The 20,953-nt window shown below is 39.9% G+C and overlaps 1 protein-coding gene across 4 annotated transcripts; it reads right to left on the reverse strand.

Annotated features, from left to right (window-relative positions):
- Positions 1–7,726: 7,726 nt before the first annotated feature.
- On the reverse strand, positions 7,727–13,365 carry LOC137281842 (uncharacterized). Of its 4 annotated transcripts, none has more exons than XM_067813481.1 (3): positions 12,572–12,633; positions 10,358–11,829; positions 7,727–9,215 (listed from the first exon to the last, which is right to left on the reverse strand). In XM_067813481.1, exons 2-3 carry the CDS (start codon positions 11,813–11,815, stop codon positions 9,027–9,029), a joined length of 1,647 nt encoding a protein of 548 aa, XP_067669582.1. In that variant the 5' UTR covers positions 11,816–11,829; positions 12,572–12,633; the 3' UTR covers positions 7,727–9,026. The 4 variants fall into 4 exon arrangements, with proteins under 4 accessions (XP_067669582.1, XP_067669583.1, XP_067669581.1 ...); XM_067813482.1 differs by lacking the exon at positions 12,572–12,633 and adding an exon at positions 13,225–13,365 and having other exon boundaries at positions 7,827–9,215; XM_067813480.1 differs by lacking the exon at positions 12,572–12,633 and adding an exon at positions 13,213–13,365 and having other exon boundaries at positions 7,827–9,215.
- Positions 13,366–20,953: the final 7,588 nt, after the last annotated feature.

Raw genomic sequence — 20,953 nt, forward strand, 5'->3', positions numbered from 1 at the left:
TTCGCACTACTGTATCGTGTCGTTTTAAGTTGTGTCGTGTAAGCGTGCCACGTTATCGTCCTGTCATGTACTCACCTTTTCGGATCGTCATATCGTCGTGTTGTCTCGCAATCTATCACTTGGATATCCTCAGGGCCTTATAGCCTAACCACATAGCTTAGCCACAATACCAACGAATGTTCCTTCTGTTAACAGTGTTAACAGCTGTTAGGATATGTCAGTCAGTCAAGCACTCAAGGCTGGATCTAAGCACACACTGGAATGCACATTACGTTTATGCCATACATAGGGAAACCATTTGATCACTTGACAGAATTCAACCCTTTTCACCCAGGTATATTTTCCGTTCTATTCGGAGGGATTCTCATCTTCGGTGTCCCATTAGTCTCCACTGGAACGCATACCCATTTTAGATACCGGGGGTGGCGCGACCTATGCTCAGTTATTTTGGGCCAGTCATCGTGATTTCAGGTGAATGTAATTGCCCTTTGCCCAGTACCTAGACGACCGAGGTGCCTGGACAGGGTTACATATATAACAGTTGTCCGTGGTCACGTGGGCTCCATTCCCAGAAAGCCATGCTATGCTGGACTTTCCCTGTGAAGAATGTGGTCAGTAGATATAGGGGGTGTATTTTGCTTGTCCAGATGTTCCGAGTAGCGGGGAAAGTATAACCCTCCGCATTCATGGTGAAGTGTAGGAGTGCGTTGCGGGTGCTGCCCACACCCAATGATACCCCAGTTACCGTAGTAAGGCAGCTGTGGTGTCAGTTGAGTTCGTCTGGATGTCTCATCATGTGTTCATGTATACATGCTAAATACCTTTCGGTCTGAAGTATATCTCTAGCAACCTGATACAAATCGGTTCTTTACATCGACACGATACGATGAACGGAGTTAATGTTGTATTTTGCATATAAATGTAGTAAACGAATGTGAGAGTGATATAAAACTGGTCTTGCAATCATGATTAAAATGGGTCGGAAGACCGTATATATTATAAATTGATTCTACTGATCGAACACTTTGAAAGTTTGCAGCCAATAGGCAACAGTAAAGAAAAGTGGTATAAATCTGAACCATATGGTGCGCATGCGTAACGTTGTTATTACAGATTTCAAGTTACTATTTAATACACGTTTTACTCTGAAAACTGAGCGCTGTATAAGAATTCCGATGGCACTGTACTGGGTCGATTTCTGACAAATTTATTATTATTTAATTTCGTGTCTGAGAGCGTCAAAATATTTCCAAACATAACTCATAGTCTTTCCTTCTTCCATGCGTCAGAAACCCAGCAAGTTTCACCATTTTCTATTGCCCCCCTGATTGCAGAACGCTACAAGAGCAAAGTGACGGATTTATAGGCGATAGCTTTAGGTGAACTCAGGGTTGAATGTGTTTAGTTTTACGCCGGTTTTAGGAATCTTTCCGGCAATATGACGGCGGGGAAATCGGAAATAGGCTTCGCACATTGTACCCTTGAAAGGAATCGAAACCCGGGTCTTCGGCGTGACAAGGCAGGGTAAGGCCAAGGTCGTCAGTGGCAAACTAGCATGACACAATCCTGTTTGCGATGAATAAATGTATGCAAACTCATTATGACAGTAAAGTGTTAGTGCCTGCGAAGGAATGGCGATTAGCGCGCTGAAAGGTGCTATTTTGACTCAGAATCGAGAAATCACGATTTTTCGAGCTTCCGAAGACCCCAGCTCCCGAAGTACTGCTTCTTTGTCTCATTGTGTGAGTAAATCTATTGACCGGAAATGTGTACATACTTTCAATGGGATGTATATAGTGATCATTGTTGAATTCGCCCTGAAACTAACTTGGTGTATTGACCTTGTTACGTCCATTTCATTTTATGTAGTGTTAAAACCCCGTTAGTGACAGTACGAAGCACATGTGGTTCGTGTGGTCTCACCTTTGGCACGTGAGTTTGTTCACAATTGCCTCTGTTCACCCGGCAGAAAATGGGTACCCGGTGAGATAAAGTCATGTGACTATAACCTTCTACCGCCTGAGCGGCAGCATGGTTATCCAGAGTAATAATAATCAGATTCTGATTACAACGTCCAATGAGCAACTAGGCAGATGGATATTAGGTGCTGTATAAGTGAATTATTGTTGTTATTATTATTATTACATACCTTTGCCCCGGTGCACGTGACAAGATGTACATCCTGTTAAACACGCACTTGGCCGTTAAATGTCACCATCCGAGATTCCCCATGGCAATACGACAGTAATATGTATGGATTCCACGAGAGTAAAATTATTTAGCGCTAAATCCACCCAATAAGTGAGTGCTCAAAGCGCTACAAAATGATGATAATGCTTAAGTAGCGTTAACAGTACAGTGAAAAGAGATGTGTTTTAAGATGTTATTTGAACGCAAGGAAACATGGGGACAGGTTTAAGGCGAGGGCAAGTTCACTCCACAAGCACAGACGCTGAAAGAATGCTTTTCACAAGAGGCCAGTTTGTAAAAAAGAAAATTTCACAAAAGAATTTGTCGTCAGATCGCACTTTTAGCACATGGCTTGTCGGGATTAGCAGTCCACGTAGATATTCTGGTGACATGCCTCTCAGACTCTTGTATGTGATTTAGAGTACTTTAAACACTATCATCGCCTCAACTGGAAGCCTGAGTAATGACTTCAGTATCGGTGTAGCGTGACAGTACTTTGGGGAATGTGTAAAAATTCTTCCCGCTACATTTTGGACTTTTTAAAAGTCAGTGACTCTTGGCTGATGCCTCCAGGTAAACTGTCCCCATAGTCAAACCTCGAGAGTACCAAATAGTGTATTAATGTCTGGGCTGCATCAAGCGATATCAGATGACGAAATGGACTAATACGAATGAGATGACAAAACCACAGGTTTTGCACAAATTGTCATCTTGATAATCCATGGACAACTCGGTGTCCAAGCAGACACCAAGGGCTTTTTACCCGGGATGAAAAATCTATTAAAAAGTTACCTACCACAAGTTTTTTATTTTCTTGTCAGTTGACATCTGAAGCACAGGCGCCCACCGCGGGCCCGAAAATCCATAAACTAAGTCGCGGTTTTCTATCCAACCCCCTTACTATATAAGACTATATAAACTGTAAAGGTGCATCGCCAAATCACGGCGACGTGATCGCAAAAACGGACAATTACGCACTCGTCATTGAATATATCATATTTTAAAAGTCTCACGAGTATCAAAAGCTTCTGTCCACATTTCCAATGTGTGTGGGAGGCATATACACGGGCCTTTCAAGGGGATGCACTTGGTTTTTTTAATTAAATCGTCAAAAACCCGAGTTACCGGAAGTAAACAAATCTAGGTCGTCAGCGACGGGCTTTACGACCTCCGGCAATCTGATTGGCTAACACTTTTATGTACAAAACACACTCCAGTTTTTTTTTCAGCCACGTGAAGTTGTAGTTTTTATTATTAACCAGTCATATTGCCGGAGGTCGTAAAGCCTGTTGCTTTATAGAGGGATCTCTCGTCTGATTCTTACGAGCAAAATATTTGCTTCGGTTCTTAACTAAAGACTGGAGCACAGTTTTTTAGCCTCGTGAGATACCTGGAGAATATCTACGGAATCCTATTAGGGCCACGCTCCGCTATTTTTCGACATCTTGTTTCCTGAAAATTCAACATCCCATCTTGAAAATTTAACTTTGTATCTTGAAAATTCAACTTACTGTCTTGAAAATTCAACTTAGCATCTTGAAACCTCAACATCCTTCGTTGAATATTCAAGGAAATATCTTAAAAATTCAAATCGGTTTCTTGAAGATTCAACTTACTATATTGAAAATTCAACGTCCGTCCACGTGCCAAGTGCATTTTGGTCAGCTGAAATGTAACGGCGGCGCGCAAGGCGGCGTTTCTTGCGATTCCTTCCTAGAACCTCCTTACTAGGTCAGTTAGGTTAAGTATCAAAATGGTTTCGTTTGAAACTATGAGTCCGTTCTCCTGACATTTACGATGCATCCACCTGTAACCATTACAATTTCCGAATGTGTCACACCGTTGCAAAATGAACAAAGCCACTTCCATGATATCAAAATGGCCTTTTCTAGTGTGAAGTTTTCATTTGGGCAAATCCTTTTCAATGTCCTTATACTTATCGTCATGCCATGATACTGTGCAAGAAAGCATAGAATCTCGGCGTTAGATGATCCCAAAGAAAATTACATGAAGATGATACTATCTCTGCTTTGGTCCATTGTCATCGGCAAGTTCGGCACAGTTCATGTAAAATAAAGATTGAAATGTATATAGTGAACATAGAACATTTCACTTACATACTAATTGTCTTGAACTTTCAAGATACTATGTTGAATTTCCAAGGTACTAAGTTGAATGTTCAATATTTGTACTTGATTATTCAATAAAGGTAGGTTGAAGTTTCAAGATACTAAGTTGAACTTTCAAGATAGGATGTTGAATTTTCGAAATGCTATGTTGAATTTTCAAGATAGCAAGTTGAATTTTCAACATACTAAGTTGAATTTTCAAGATACAAGATGCCGAAAAATATCAGGGTGGATCTCATTTTCTTCCCACACATGTTACTCCTGTCGTAGTAACGTAGGAAGATAGAACAGGAATAACCTCTGTGGGAAGAGAACGGGTGGATCTGAGACAACCATTCGACTGTGGACAGTATGTTTATTCTCCAGGCAATCATTCAGAAGTATTCAACGCGTAAAATGGAAGATTGGAAGATTGCATTTTTTTGGCAAGGCCTTTGACATTTTGAATAGGTTCAAATTACTGTATGTTATTTTGCAAAATGGCTTGCGTGGTATTTTTTTTCAAGTTGATTTACAATATGTATACTAGTGTCAAGGCCATTGTAACCTATGAGTATGGTAAGGAATTAACTGAATATTTTGATAGCACATGCGAGGTTCGACAATGTTATTTCCTTAGTCCGGTATTGTTTTTTTTTTACATTCTCTTTAAAGAAAGTAGGGTCTATGAACTGAATTTAGATAGGAAGCGTAAACGGTAAACGTTAACAAACTTTTCAGGGGCAGACATTTTATGAACGCACCACCATTTCCCTCTGTTACCACCCCTAAACACAACGCATGATATACACGTGCAAAACCGCAGTAGCCCCATACACGTGCATCGGGTCCCATTCTTGATTCAGTCTAAGTTAACTTTGTCTCAGTACTTTTCGTCATACTCCACCACTGAGTCTAACAAAACCTTATGGGAGGTCGCGTCAGGTAACCTTTGAGATTGACCAATCAGAACACAGCTTACCAAATCGCGAAAGGGCTCATTCGCATATCCCTACTGAACTTTTTATCTCGAAAAGGTTCGTACCCGAACGATTCCGAATGCTATTTAGCGTACGATCGCTTCCGGGTGATGCACACGGCGTACGTACAACCATGACAACGGTGAGTAAACAGTCGCCGAAAACAGTGTTTTTGACAATATTCAAGGATGTTATCTTGCGGAAATATTAGCTAATGATAACGATGTCAACAGAAACCCCAAAGCTTGTATACTGCAGGTCAAATGATTGTGTTATATGCGGATTTTTGTTTGTGGAGAGATCTGTGTCAGTGACCTGAATATTTTGAAAGTACCTCCGATCCCAAAATAGTAGCCGTTGTCTGATTGGTTAAATCTATTTAACTGTCTCGCGTTTGATTGGACAGTCATTGGTTGCTCAAAGGTTATCTGACGCGACCTCCCATAAGGCATATGCAATGACTTACTAAGAGGATACTAAACGACCTTCAGTGTAATACCATTTTTATTAAACGAGTTAATGATTTGGTATCAAACGAGCGAAAGCGAGTTTAGTATTCTGTTTATTACTCGCCAACATAACTTGACAGAAGCTGCGGCGAAATTGCCTACAGTGTGAGGACTCTCAGCTTTCAAGTCAAGCAAGGTCTATTGTAAACCAAAAGTCACTGTGTTCTGTAATCTGATTGGTTGAAAAACATGATTAAATGGTATTAGATTCCCGGAAACTGAAAGACTATTCACCGCGTACTGACACGTAAACAATTGTTTTGTTGTGTCATCAACAAGGGTGACGTCATTCAAATCATATTGTGACGTAAAGTTAGAATGACGTCACAAATGAGCAGCTCCAGATGCTACCATGGGAACCAGCTGAAACGGCCAGCTGATGACACTTCACTGCTGTATCCGTATTCGATGTAAACGAGTGCAGACACTTAAACCCTAAAACCCTGTGTTTACAATGTCTAAGTAAAATCGCGACATCAACATCAGCATTGTGACCACAGGGGCTTGTATCGCTTTGAAACGGCGTTCGAAAGACATATATGTGTATAGACCCTACCCTAGTACTATATATATGTGTATAGACCCTACCCTAGTACTATATAAAAGGATATAGTACTAGGGTAGGGTCTATACACATATATGTCTTTCGAACGCCGTTTCAAAGCGATACAAGCCCCTGTGATTGTGACGTCACAACTTTGAACCATTTTGACGTCATAAGGCAAGCGGTATTACACTAGTGTAATATTGAAGTGAACATATTACACTGCAGTATCTTCAACGGGCGAGTAATAAATGCTATTTCACTGTAGCACAAATAATTTTCATGAAGTGAGTTTAGGATGGATCTTCGTAAACTTTGACAGGCACATGTGAAATCTTTTGTTATCTGCGCACATAATTTCAGTTCAATTTTCCGACCAATATTTAACTAATGATATCACATATATCAATTTACGTGTGGTTCCATGCATAATGTATAACCCCATACGAGTTCTCGGCACTGTAAATGTGTTGGTTAACTTGTTGTCGTGCGATGAATAAGCAACGGAAAATTAAGCAGAAATTGTGTCACTGTAGGTAAGATGATTCCTCACAAATTTGCAAAATTTGACTTGGATCTTACGTAAATTAAATGCATGGAAATCATTCATGCTATAATTGCAAAGATCCTCGATTTCACGGGAAATATCACTTGTTGTCTGAAGAGCCAGATCATCATATCTGAAACCATCCTTGATCTGTACTATCTTTTCAGCAAGAGTCAGCAAGAGTCTTCTAGCAAATATGGTCCGGTAACGCGATCATTTACAGACCGAAGACGTAAAGCTGAATATTGCTGTGTGCGGCGTAAAACAACCAACCAACCAACTAGTCACCACGGGAAAGGACTGATATATAAACTCACAGGTTGATCATCGATTCTCCTGCACGTGTAATATCAGAATAGAGTCATATCATGAGCCTTTCCTTCCCAGGAAATACTTGTATCATCAATAACGTGAAAACTATATATATATATATATATATATATATATATATATATATATATATATATATATATATATATATATATATATATATATATATATATATATATATATATATATATATCGAACGTATCTGGACAGCAGTTTTCACGTTATTGATGATACAAGTATTTCCTGGGAAGGAAAAGCTCATGATATGACTCTCTATATATATCTATATATATATCTATATAATTGCTGGGAAAATGACAAAAGCGGCGTAAAACCATAATTACTCACACATTTCTAGAGAACATTTAGTCCTTAAATCTGAAAGGAACACATCAATGACAGCCTGCTCATTCAGTAGGGATAATGTCCGAATAACTCCTACAAAATAAGATTAAGACTCACCGAAAACCATTTTTTAAGCAATTGAGAGTTACAAGGATATTACCCTACTGAAACTGCATTCAAAGTATTGGTAATTTTATTAGCCAAATGTAACGCAAAGGGTACGAACTACCACCAGTTGTAACTGGAAAATAATTGAGCGAGCAGACAATGGAATAACGTCACAAATTGTAATTAAAATCTGAATTGATACACAATATTTCAGAACAGCGATGATCTACATGAAATTATTGAATTTTGCATACCAGCGATAAATCCGAACGCAAGCCTTTGTGTACCTGTTTACAGACCACATTTCAACAGTGCACAAACCCATACAGATAAGCTAAATGTATCTACGAATAATGACAGGCAATGAGTGGTGGTGTTTCAGTCCAGGCGCGCTGCAAGCCAACTTTTTCGTGTCAGCCTGACAGGTTCATATTCAGCTGATATTGAATGCTTGCCAAGCTTTTTTTAAAGGAACAGTCATGTCTAAGCCGGGAATCTTTGATAGTGGTAGCTACGTCCCTGCAGTCCTTTATGTAACAAAACACATATTTCCATGAATCATCATAACAGAATTCTCTGCCTTAAGGCTTTTAATGGGTTCCAATAAGCGATAAGAACAATTTGCTTAATGTAACCAAATATATATTTCTATGAATTATCATAGCAGAATTCTCTGCAGTTTAATTGGTTCAAATAACTTGCTACAACAAACGCGATAAGAACAATTTCAGCTGCTATAAATATAAAACACAAGGGAATGCAATTAAGCAAATGAACGGTTATGACAATGGGTCAAACAGACCTTGAATATTACAACACAGTTTTTAGTTAGATGGGTCCAATACATTTTGCTGACCAGCATACACATGCCCGTGAACGAAACTGTCAACGTGACGGCTATTGCCTCCTAACGGGAATAAATTAAGATATTTACACATCGTGCCCCCTTCCTCACTACGGCTACTTAGTCTTGGCATTCATGGTAGCTTAAACAAATTACAATTGCTCTTCTTGAATTCAAAATAAACAAGAGCATAATCTTTGTTGAAAATCAACAAATGACCAGTTTTAACTTTCAAACGCACAACACGATAATATGAACACGTCAACAATAATGACACGGGTGGTCCTCACGAAATGTGAAAAATATAATCTGTTACCATTGAAACGGCTACTGAAAACAGCTTTCACCAGAGATCTGAATAATTCAGTTCTTAGATAGTCCTCGCGTTCATTCCACCAGCAAAGAATTGAACTCTAGCATTTGACCTAGACATCGGATGTGTGAAAATAACATCGCAATGCAGAGGTATGAATAACACCACTCTTTAACAGTCCTCGCGTTCATTCCAGTAGCCAGGAACTCTAGCATATTATCCTGACATCTGAAGCTTCATCAACTCTGATTCCTGTTGTGCCATCCAGGAAATTGTGGAATACTGCGTTCTGGATACAGATGTAGTTGCCAGGTGTGAGTTGCGACCAGGAGAAGAAAGGGTAGGGGTTGTCGAAGCTCAGGTAGAACATCACAAACGTCTCTTCCAAGTTCACATCCTGAAACAGAGATATATCATAAACTTTCTATTAGTTATCTTACACTGAGTAATATAAACGCCTAGTGAGAGTGAGTGAGTTTAGTTTTACGCCGAACTCAGCAATATTCTAGCTGTGTGGTGGCGATCCGTAAATAACCGAGTCTGGACCAGACAGTCCAGTGTTCAACAACATGAGCATCGATTAGCGCAATTGGAAAGCGATGACATGTGTCAACCAAGTCAGCCAGTCTGTCCACTCGATCCCGTTAGTTGCCTCTTACGACAAGCACAGTCGCCTTTTACGGCAGGCATGGGTTACTGGAGGCCTATTCTACCCCGGAACCTTCATGGGTCCCCAGTGAGAAGGCAGCTAGAATTATTGTCATTATAATTCATAGTAACACATAGTTATTATCAATCATCAAACGCGACTTCTACAAAGATGACTGATTGTTGTTTAACGCCGCACCCAGCAATATTTCAGCTTCTGGCGGTCTCCCACGGCGAAGCCACAGAGGACTGGTGACATTAAATCGTTGACTGTAAGTGCCGACGACTAGGGGCCTGACTCTGAAGGTAAGGGTTCGAATGCCCGATAGGATCAGACCTAACAAAAGTACTAGACTCTGTACAGAGAAAGTGTAATCTCAATGTGTTACACTCGACCACTTTCTTAATGCTTAAATATCAATGCATGCATAGATTACTGCACTGCACTTTCAGTTTCAGAAAATGTAAAGTCTGTAAGCTTTTTCTCATTTAGATGTAGCAAGACAATTAAAGAACCGTATTTTTCTGTAATATACGTTCGTTTTAGAGAGATTGTTTAATCTTAATGTCCAACAATTACATGCAGCATCTCGCTTGATAATCAGTTCGAAAGTGTGAAACATGCTGCAAAACATATTGCTTAATGTACATACATTGAACGTCATACTAATGCATTTGGGTGTTTTGTATTGAACTCGATGATGTCATGGGAGCAGAGAACGAGTTGTTTCTATGCTCCCATGACATCATCTTGTTTAATACAATTATTATACTAGTATGACGTTCTATATTTATTATGCACCCTCCTGTGGTTGTATAATAAACATGAAAGCTACCACGCGCAAGGTTATATACATCGACAGTACGCACCTTAATACTGAATGGACGTACCTTTATGTAGATCGCATGCCTAGCCTGGTATGGGTGTAAGCCACTGATACTGGTCAACAGCACCTTGTTGCGAGTAACTGGTGTCATCCATAAAAACTCTCTATGTAGGTCAATCAGGGACTCTATAATGTCATAGCCCAGGAACTTTGTTTTAGCTATACGCCTAGCCTCTGACCAGTCCATTCTCGGTCGGACATTGAATGGTCCGAATCCCATCATCTGTGCCAAGAGATCTGCGTACGTCATTTGGGGTCCACCTTCAGGTTCAAAACACCGACGGGATTCTTCTTCGGCTTTCTCAAATTCCTTTGTTTTGATGACACCATCAACAGTTATGCAGTCACGTTTGTGCCGAGGCCAGTCTTCCCTCTGACATGACTTTGAGCAGTACAGTACATTCTTGCAACGGGCGCATTTCTTCATTCCATCACCTCTCTTCTTGCACCGATAGCACGTTTCAAGATGAGGATCCCCGGAAGTGACTGCTGCTTCGTGTTCCTTTCTGTTTTCTTTTGCTGCAGCAGGCTGTGTAGCAGTCTTCTCCCTGCTCGGCTTTGTTCCATTACACAGCTTGTGGTGATCCTTCGTCCAGGCCTTCTTCTGGCAATCTCTTGAACAATACGCTACCTTTCTGCATCCTGTGCATTTCAAAGGTTTATCAAGAAACGTCTGGCACCATGAGCAAGAGTGTAACATCCCTTCAGCTAAATCCGGGTTTGTTGGATCTGAGTTGGTGGTACATGGAAGGTATTCTGAAGGTTTGGATGGACTGGATCGATTGAGTGCTTTCTTGTTATTTTCGCACTTTGTTTTGTGTTCTAATTCCCAGTCCTTCTTCTTACATTCTTCTGAGCAGTAGGTGACCTTTGTACATCCCAAACAGCGTAAGGGAAAGTCAATATATTTCTGACACCACTCACACACATAGGAAACCTCGGGATTTTCATCGGTTACATTTGCTTGGTTGGGCTGTTCATCTTCATGTTTGTCCTTTTGTTTTACGGGTGCCACAGATGGACTTGACTGCGGCACCAAAGGGTTGCATTCTTTCTGATGACCATTGAACCAATCTTTCCTCTGACATACAGCCGAGCAGTACCTTGTGACCTTGCATCTGGAACATCTTTGATACTGCTCACAGACCTTCTGGCACCAGTTGCATGCGTTCCTCTCTTGTGGCGCAGATCCACTGTCTTCACCCTGACGCTTCCCTCCCTTCACTTGATTCAAGCCTTCAGAAGATGACGTTTGTGTTTTCATATTTGTTTTATCGAGTTCTTGTTGAGAAGTTTCTCTGTTGCTGAAACTTTTCTGAATCCCTTCACACCATACTTTGTGCCTTTTCCAGTCCTTCCTCTGACATTCCTTGGAGCAGTAAGGAGTGAGATGGCACTTGGAACATGCTTTTGGCTTGGGTGACCTCCTCTCACAAACACTGCACACACTGTTAGTTGACATGCTGATAGGATACTCTGAAAAACATAATTTGAATTAAAATATTTCTAAAAGCGGTGTAAAACTAAACTCACTCGTTATGAAATATTAGGTTGTTGCAACGAAGCAAGTGTTCGAACACAAACAGTTGCATTTAGTTTTCGAGCTGATGTATAACACTGACAGAACGTCTTGTCCATCAGTGAACTATCGGCATTAGATACAGTTACCATGCAATCGTCAATCAGGTAGCCATATACTAGGAACAGACTCTCAGTGGAGAAAAGAAGAAGGCCAATGGGTCGTTTTGACCTTCCAGATGCCACCTGCAATGGCTAAAACACCTCCTTTCAAGCAACAATAAATGTGAAACTACGCATGTAAGAACGGTTTGTTTATTTGTCTTTTAACGCTGCACTGCAATATTCCAGCTAGATGACGCCGGTCTGTAAATAATCTGAACTAACCAGTCCTGAGAATCACACCATGAGTATTGATCTATTTAGTCATGATACGAAGACGTGTATCTGCCATGTCTACCAGTCTAACCATTTCCTATAGTCAGTTTGTCGTATCTTACAAACGTGGGTTGCTGAAGATCAGTTCTAACCGGGCCCAATGTAAGAACAGAAACACTTGGTCAGCTACATAAAACCTTACCTTTACATACGATTTAGATACGAAGGAAAGCTCGCATTCACTAGAAAATAAAATATTATCAGTATATTCCTGCGAAGCTGTTAAAAAATTAACAAGTCAGCTAATAGAAATGGTCGTCACCTTCAGCTGACCTCTCTCTGATCAATGTCGTCCCACTAGTTTACCGTTGCAGGCAGGTGTGTCGCAATCATTCGTGGAAATGGTGAGATCTATTTTTATACATGACGCAACATACTGTTTCAGATATAACTGCCAGTCTGAAAATTCTGTTGACTGACGATAAGCAATGCTCATATACCAACAGCATGTATATCCGACTCCACAAAAGTCGATAATACCGTTGCAGTCATTCTCTTCCCACAGAGGTTACTTGTCATATCTTCCTACGTAGGAAGGTATGACAAGTAACCACTGTGGGAAGAGAATGCGTTACTGTTAGATATGACATGCCTGTTACTGTATATTAATGGTGACATTTCCGGCAGTTCTGGGTCTCCTATCACGTAGCAAACTTTACTCCCATTCTTTAACATTGCACTAAGGTTATCTTAGTGCGTTGTGAAAGCGAGGCCTTGATTCGCAATATGGTTTCAAATCTGAGTCGAAATATTAAAACTTACGCTGCTAATATGCGTTTGAAATACGTCTTCACGGGTTTTGATCATAACGATATGATCGTGTCGTGTTGTGCCTATGTTGCTGGAATGTCGACATTTTTCCAGAAAAGTGGAGTGTGGCTGGGCGTTCATTGTAGGATTTACCTGTTAGCGCACCTGGAGTTGTCACAAAACCACGGGACCGCCTAGTGGAGCACCCGTCTCGGTGAGACTACTTAGTGTCTGTCACTACGCCTGTTCTAGGTTCCACGAAGACATACACTACGTTGAATCAGGGTCCATTGTTGAAACGAAAGCGAAAATAGAAAGTGGAATTTCCTAATCCGCAAGCTAAAAATGAGTCTCTGGCTGTGTTGCGCAGTGCTCCTACTAGATCCAAATATACCATGGTACAATTATAGGGTTTTACGATGGTCTTCGAAAGCTTGATGTTCATGCATAAGTTTTAATGTATTTTTATTACGTTGCCCACAGTTATTAATGTATCATGTATTGGGGCAGTGGGGTAGCCTACTGGTTTAAGCGTTCGCTCGTCCGCCGAAGACCCAGGTTCGATTCCCCACATGGGTACAATGTGTGAGACCCATTTCTTGTGTCCCCCTCCTGAAATTGCTGGAATACTGCGAAAGGCGGTCTATAGCTAACTCGCCCACTCATTCAGCATTATTAGCAAAACTTCAGTAGATCTTTAACTTTGCAAACTGATTGCGCTGTTATTCATTTTACGACAAACAATACCTTCAGTAAAACTACAATAGATATACAGCTTTGCGAACTGTTGATTGCGCAGTTATTCATTTTATGATAAGCAACACCTTAAGTAAAGTTCTGACCATTTGTTGCCATGGTGATGGAAACATACAATCCCTTGATGCTCGTGAAGTTGGTGGGAAACACAGGACTGAATCAAGTTGTTACTGGGAATTTCCTAGCTTCTTGGTGAGATGGTTTTACATTTGTTAAGGCTAAACAAATTGGTGAAATGTTTCTAGGGCATCGGCGCGTCACTTTTCTTTGTGCGTAACAGGTTTTCATTGCCATTTGAACAAAATAATTTTGACTTGGCCGCGTCCAAATAATCCATTTGTCTACTATACGAATGAGTGTCTGTACGAACGAGTGTGATTTTAACGCGTGCTAAACTTTCCAAGCTGTATTTCTGACAGAAAAAAAAAGAAAAATGTGTTGGTCACCCTTTTCTCTGTCAATTTTTGTTTAAAAAACACCACGTCCTCGCGGCCCTTCACTTTTGAAAAAAACAAACCCGACAAACATTTGATTTTATTTTACATGCAGCCTAAAGTGATTAATAGGTCTGTGATGGCCTTTCGGGAATATATTCTCGGAAGGCTGTTTGCGGTTATGACACAGTCGTCTCATCAAATAGTGGGATGGCCTAAAACCCGATGGTGTCTTTTCTACGGAACTATGGGTATGCTGTCTGTAAATTTTTTTCATCGTTAACTATATACATTTTCAATAAAACTATATACATTTGTTAAGGCAGGAAGTGTATCTACCCATATGTGCAAATTTCGTTTTAATATTCAGCAATCCTGCCTGACTTTTCTTGGCGTTTTGGGCTATCCACTGAATAAGGTAAAAACATACTAGTAGTTTTACAGAACTGACAACTGTATCCCTGTGACAAGGGTGTATGTACATTACATGGGGGTACCTACATTAAGTGAAACACAGGGAATAAATAGGGCTGGTCCAAGTTAACGCTAACCACGTACCGCACGTGCATTTGTTTCACTGTTCCAACTACTGCGCTTACCCCCTTGTACTACAAACCTGTAATAGCAATTTGAAACTGATCGTTTGTTAAACAACTTTAATCCTAAATTTAATAAAATTCTGAGATTTAAATGTGCATTTGGCAGGGTAAAATTATGAGGATTCGCAATCTTAATTTCACTTTATCTAATTTACTTTTTTGTTTAAAGTGAAATTCATAGGTGCGTTTTCACGACAAACAGACTATTAATTTTCGAAGCTCCCTCCGTGTTAACATAGTCGTAAGTGCCATACATTAACATGGCCCTGATCCTGGTAGTTGCCTCTTATGACCAGCATGGGTTGATTAGGACCAATTCTAACTCCGATCTTCAAGAGTCCGGAGCACGTAGGGTTCACTTCCTGTTACACCAAGGCATAAAAGATTCAAACATGAATCTTCACTTTATTCAGTGAGTTCTGCATCATCCAGAACACTGCAGCCAACAATACAACACACGACCAAACATAAACTTTATAACAAACCCTTTGCTCAATGGTTTTCTATCTTACTAGCTAGACAGTCACAGGAACATATCTTAAATACTCTTGGTCAGAACTAATTTGGAATGCTGAAGAGTGAGTTTTTTATACAAAATGTAACAACAAATACACCTGCGAATGTACCCAGTATACAAACAAGAGGATGTTCAATACAGTTCAGTGATAACTACCTCATGAATGATAATCCTCTAAAAACATTCTTTGCAGTTTACGAACAAGATAGCCAATCCAGCTCTCTTAGTACTGTCATAAACATGAGGATGTTCAATGGTCACCACCTCATGAATGATATTCCTCTAAACATGTGTAGCTCATCCAGTTCTCTCAATATTGTCACAAAGTCATTAAACCTTTTTGAATCTGATCTTTAACATCATTGTTAAAGGTGCAGTTTTCAAACAGTTTAAAATAGCTCAGTGAAAAACATCCTTGATATCTCCAGGGTCTACGTTCTGATAAGTCTCCACTATACATGTACCCTGGATGCATCTTCAGCCCTGCCAGATGAATTTATTACCTCCCTTGATTGGCACTTCACCCAATCAGGTGTCTACGCTGGGAAGTTGAGCGAACCAATCACAACTCACGTTTGCTTCAAGAATTATCTAACCAATTAAACTTGGCAGTACAAATGGTGCGGAGGTACTCTGAAAGAGGTAGAAGGAGTTTTATCTGGCCGAGCCGCTGTAGATGCATCCAAGGTATAGTGGAGACTTATCAGAAAGTATACCCTGGAGATAACAAAGATGAGTGTAAAATAGTACAGCTTTTTGGATGTCAAAAAAGACAGTCAACTAGTTTGTCCAAACTGTAAACTTCTCCTGGAACAGAATCTGGCCAAAACATATTCAGAGATGCCAACCCTAATTTTGCCCAAACAGTATTTGGGCCAAAAAATGATGCAAAAATTAGTATTTCTTGGCAAAAATCAGTATTACCTGTTCCAAAGAATTTTCACATTAAATAATTTTTTTCAGATATTTATTAACATTGTACTCACCTAGATAAGAAGTAAGCATCCACATATCGCTTGACTCTGAATAAATGCTATTTGGTAATTTGATTATTCTATTTTTTAATTCATATTTTTTTTATTGCCATTGTAGTCATGTATTTTGTGTTGGTTTTCTTTAGTAACAAATACCATACAATCATATGGGTTGGCATCTTTGCTTAATACAGGAGCCCAATACTTTCACAAATCCTGTAACCTGACTACAGAACACACCGTGTACCAAAGTGTTTGTCTTCAAGGGAAGCTTTCAGTGTGACATATTTATGAATAACATCTGACAAACACAAATGACAGCATTTCATGTTTGTACATTATGCTGTCTCAGTCTCAAATTCATTATGCTACCATTATTTTATGAAATGCAAGAAGTTCCCATACTCCATAGATAAAAAGCATTGACATACAAATAAACAAAGATACACAATTGTACAAAGAACAATATTTCATTAAAATCTCTTATGAACAGTGTTAACCAATATGTACTTTGCTTCCAGATAGAAACAAACAGCTCTAAAAATATGTAACCAGTACACAAAAAACTCACATAGTAAAATATTTCTGTTAACAAATCCATTTGTAACATCAAAACCTTTGTAAAATTCATCACAATTCTGTATTTTAAGCCATCATGAATTGAATACAAGATTTTCACCCAACATTTGTGAGACATAACGTACACCCTTAATACAATAAATACTGTGTAGACTTGTTACTGGTGTGTCAATCTAAAAAGAATAAAATTTTCAAAATAAAATTCCACTGCCAAATATGACAATATTTGGATGAAAATCTGATAATTCATTCATTTTTGGCCATAGGCACTCGTCAACATATCTCCAAATTTCAGCTATATGAAAACTGATAATAGATGATGCATATGGATATATTTATCAACATGGTGGATATACATATGGATATATACACAGCTTGTGTAATACGAAGGTATGTACAATATGATACACACAAGCAATAAGATTAAATGATACGATATATACACAATATAATTCTAGTTGTTCTCACTGGCAAGACTCATTCAGTGTTCAACATTAAAGGCAGTCTGGGGTGCTGCTTTGGTATTTCAATCTTAGGACAACACAACATTCATCTTTCAACAGAATCAAGACCTCTTGACCTTCATGTTGGGTGATGATAATGATTTTTATGGAGAAGCGTGTATGAATGACCTTCCCTAAAATTAATGTACAGAGTAAGTGAGTAAGTGACAGAATACCCCCACCCCTCCCCTTCTAATGCCATGTACAAAATCAATGACCCACTTCTTAATGCATGTGTACAAAATTGATGACCTCCCCAGAACAAAATGGGTGACCATCCCCCAGTCTAAGTAAACGTAGTCTTAGTGTATTTCTCCACCACTGAGTCTAACAAAACCTAGTAGAAGGTCGCGTCAGGTAACCTTTGAGCAACCAGTGATGGTCCAATCAAATGCGAGACGGTTAAATAGATTTAACCAATCAGACAACTGCTACTATTTAGGGATCGGAGGGACTTTCAAAGTATTCAGGTCACCGACACAGATCTCTTCACGAACAAAAACCAGTATATAACACAGTTATTTGACTTGCAGTATATACGCTTTGGGGTTTCTGTTGACATGGTTACCATTAGCTAATATTTCTGCAAATTAACATCCTTGAATATTGTCAAAAACACTATTATAAGCTACTATTTATACACCGTTGTCACGGCAGTATGTACGCCGTGTGCATCACCCGGAAGCGATTGTACGCTAAATAGCATTCAGAATCGTTCGGGTATGAACCTTTTCGCGATAAAAAGTTCATAAGGGATGTGCAAATGTGCACTTTCGCGATTTGGTAAATTGTGTTCTGATTGGTCAATCTCAAAGGTTACCTGACGTGACCTACCATCAGGTTTTGTTAGACTCAGTGGTGGAGTGTAACGAAAAGTACTGAGGATAAGTTTACTTAGACTGGACCATCCCCCATCTCACCTTCTCTCTCCTTTCCAAACTGTTACTTATAAAGGTTCCCTTACTTTCATGTTTAAAGGTAATCTTAGGCCCTTTGCGGGTTGCACCTCTAGAATTTGGACATCTCTAAAGCTTTTAGCTATCATGTTTAAAGGGAGTCTGGGCTTCTAAGGGGAACTGCTAGTATTTCAATCTTTGGACCTTTGATCTTTACCTTTTAACATCAAAGACAAAAAAGTAACTTTCATGCTTAATTTTAAACACTGTTCCTTCGTGCATAACATTGATTTGTCTGTCACACAAAGCAGATGATTGCCTCATGAAAGCTCTCTGAATGATTAAATGTTATGCAAGACTAAATATTGAAATTAGTATATCAAAACACACCACAGATCAGAACCAAGTGATAAATCTGTGAATAGGACATTCATGTAAACTCTGACAACACCTCAGATGTGTCTGTTCTCCCCTAAACGTTCCCCCACTGTAACAAAAGATGGAAACTTGCTGGATGAATACCGCAAGGACTGAGTTGGGCTTGAGAGAACCCAAATCATGTTTTACACATTAAAACCAGTATACATCAGAGAGGGTTCAGGTGATGTTAATATCATACAGACATTTGTATAGTGCCAATATCCACCTCCGCTGTTCAAAGGCACTTTGTTTTCCCTTAGTCACTGGGTCTGTCATATTATCAATCTCAACTCCCTGGGGATCATACAGTAATCCTTGGAATAATGATTTTAATAGAAAGTCCATTTTCACAGTGACAAACATCCATGACTGATGAAATGATGGCAGGTCAATAGAAAATTTTCATTGTCATTTCCCTGTGGAGTATACACCTCTTGAAGCTAGAATGATAACAGGATCCTGCCACAGTTAAGGGAAACAACTCTACATACAGAATTGCAGTGAGACCACTGGGCCACATGTGACCAAGGCTCACTTGCACAAAGCTGCCTTAGCTCTAACAATCATCTGAACACTGAAACATTAATGCACAGAGAGAGTCTAGTTTAAGACATATTTTTGCAATAACCCAGCAAAATCATGGCATAGGTCTCCACAACTGGACCCATGTGGGGAATTGAGCCCGGGTCTTCAGCACGACGTGTGAACCTGTTAACCGCTAAGCTATCCCACCGCCAGTGTGAACATAAACTTACACAGTGTTGGTGCGAATATTGCTTTGTGGTCTTCAGCACGACGTGTGAACCTGTTAACCGCTAAGCTATCCCACCGCCCGTGTGAACATAAACTTACACAGTGTTGGTGCGAATATTGCTTTGTGGTCTTCAGCACGACGTGTGAACCTGTTAACCGCTAAGCTATCCCACCGCCCGTGTGAGCATAAACTTACACAGTGTTGGTGCGAATATTGCTTTGTGGTCTTCAGCACGACGTGTGAACCTGTTAACCGCTAAGCTATCCCACCGCCCGTGTGAACATAAACTTACACAGTGTTGGTGCGAATATTGCTTTGTGGTCTTCAGCACGACGTGTGAACCTGTTAACCGCTAAGCTATCCCACCGCCCGTGTGAACATAAACTTACACAGTGTTGGTGCGAATATTGCTTTGTGGTCTTCAGCACGACGTGTGAACCTGTTAACCGCTAAGCTATCCCACCGCCCGTGTGAACATAAACTTACACAGTGTTGGTGCGAATATTGCTTTGTGGTCTTCAGCACGACGTGTGAACCTGTTAACCGCTAAGCTATCCCACCGCCCGTGTGAACATAAACTTACATAGTGTTGGTGCGAATATTGCTTTGTGGAAGTGGAAATAGGGGCAGAGTGAAGTGTTTACATGGAGCAGATGACGAGAGATACTCCCCTACATTATCTGTGACCCCTGAAAATGTACCCTTTGAAATCTGAGCCCCCATCACTTTGTAGATTGAGTGCATTAAGCATTTTAACTTGACCCGTCTATTTCTCATCGCTGCCTGGCAGTCCTTTTATGGCGTAATTATGGCACATTGCTGTACAAACTTCCACAGGAATTCTCATCAGATAAACACTGAGCAAACTTTTAGCCTTAAAGATTCAGCTTCACCCCGAACACCTCATTTAAAAATTTTGATGAGAACAAAAGCTCATCAAAGCAGAACAGAAATATTCCATTGACTGCATGCCTTTTGGGAAACAAAGGCATGGCCCTCAAACAAATGGGGATTACACAGATATCTAAATGACATGATCATGATAATCATCAAGGATACAGACTAATGATTAGTCTCTGAATATATACACTTATGACAGAAACAAATAGTTCCGATTACATTGAAAAGGAACCCCAATGGAATGGTATGTAGATTCAGAACCTGAGATAATCTGGACTTGCTTTATCAATGACTATAGCACTGCAGAAAAGGCTTGAAAAGAAGAACATGCCGTTGAGGGACTGTGAGACAGATCACTACGGATATTTCAGCTGCTGTTATTACTATATTAGTCTACATTGTTTCATTTTTGTTCTACCAACAATTACAGACATCAGATACACAGTTCAAAAAGCGATGCTAGCCTGTAATAGAATTTCAATGCTTATCCTGATCATTTAGCTGGCAGACATGACATGTGGAGGTTCGGTGATCTTCATACCAGAAATCAATAAATAAAAAT

The sequence above is a fragment of the Haliotis asinina genome, chromosome 4, assembly GCF_037392515.1.
Source record: "Haliotis asinina isolate JCU_RB_2024 chromosome 4, JCU_Hal_asi_v2, whole genome shotgun sequence".
Lineage (NCBI taxonomy): Eukaryota > Metazoa > Mollusca > Gastropoda > Lepetellida > Haliotidae > Haliotis > Haliotis asinina.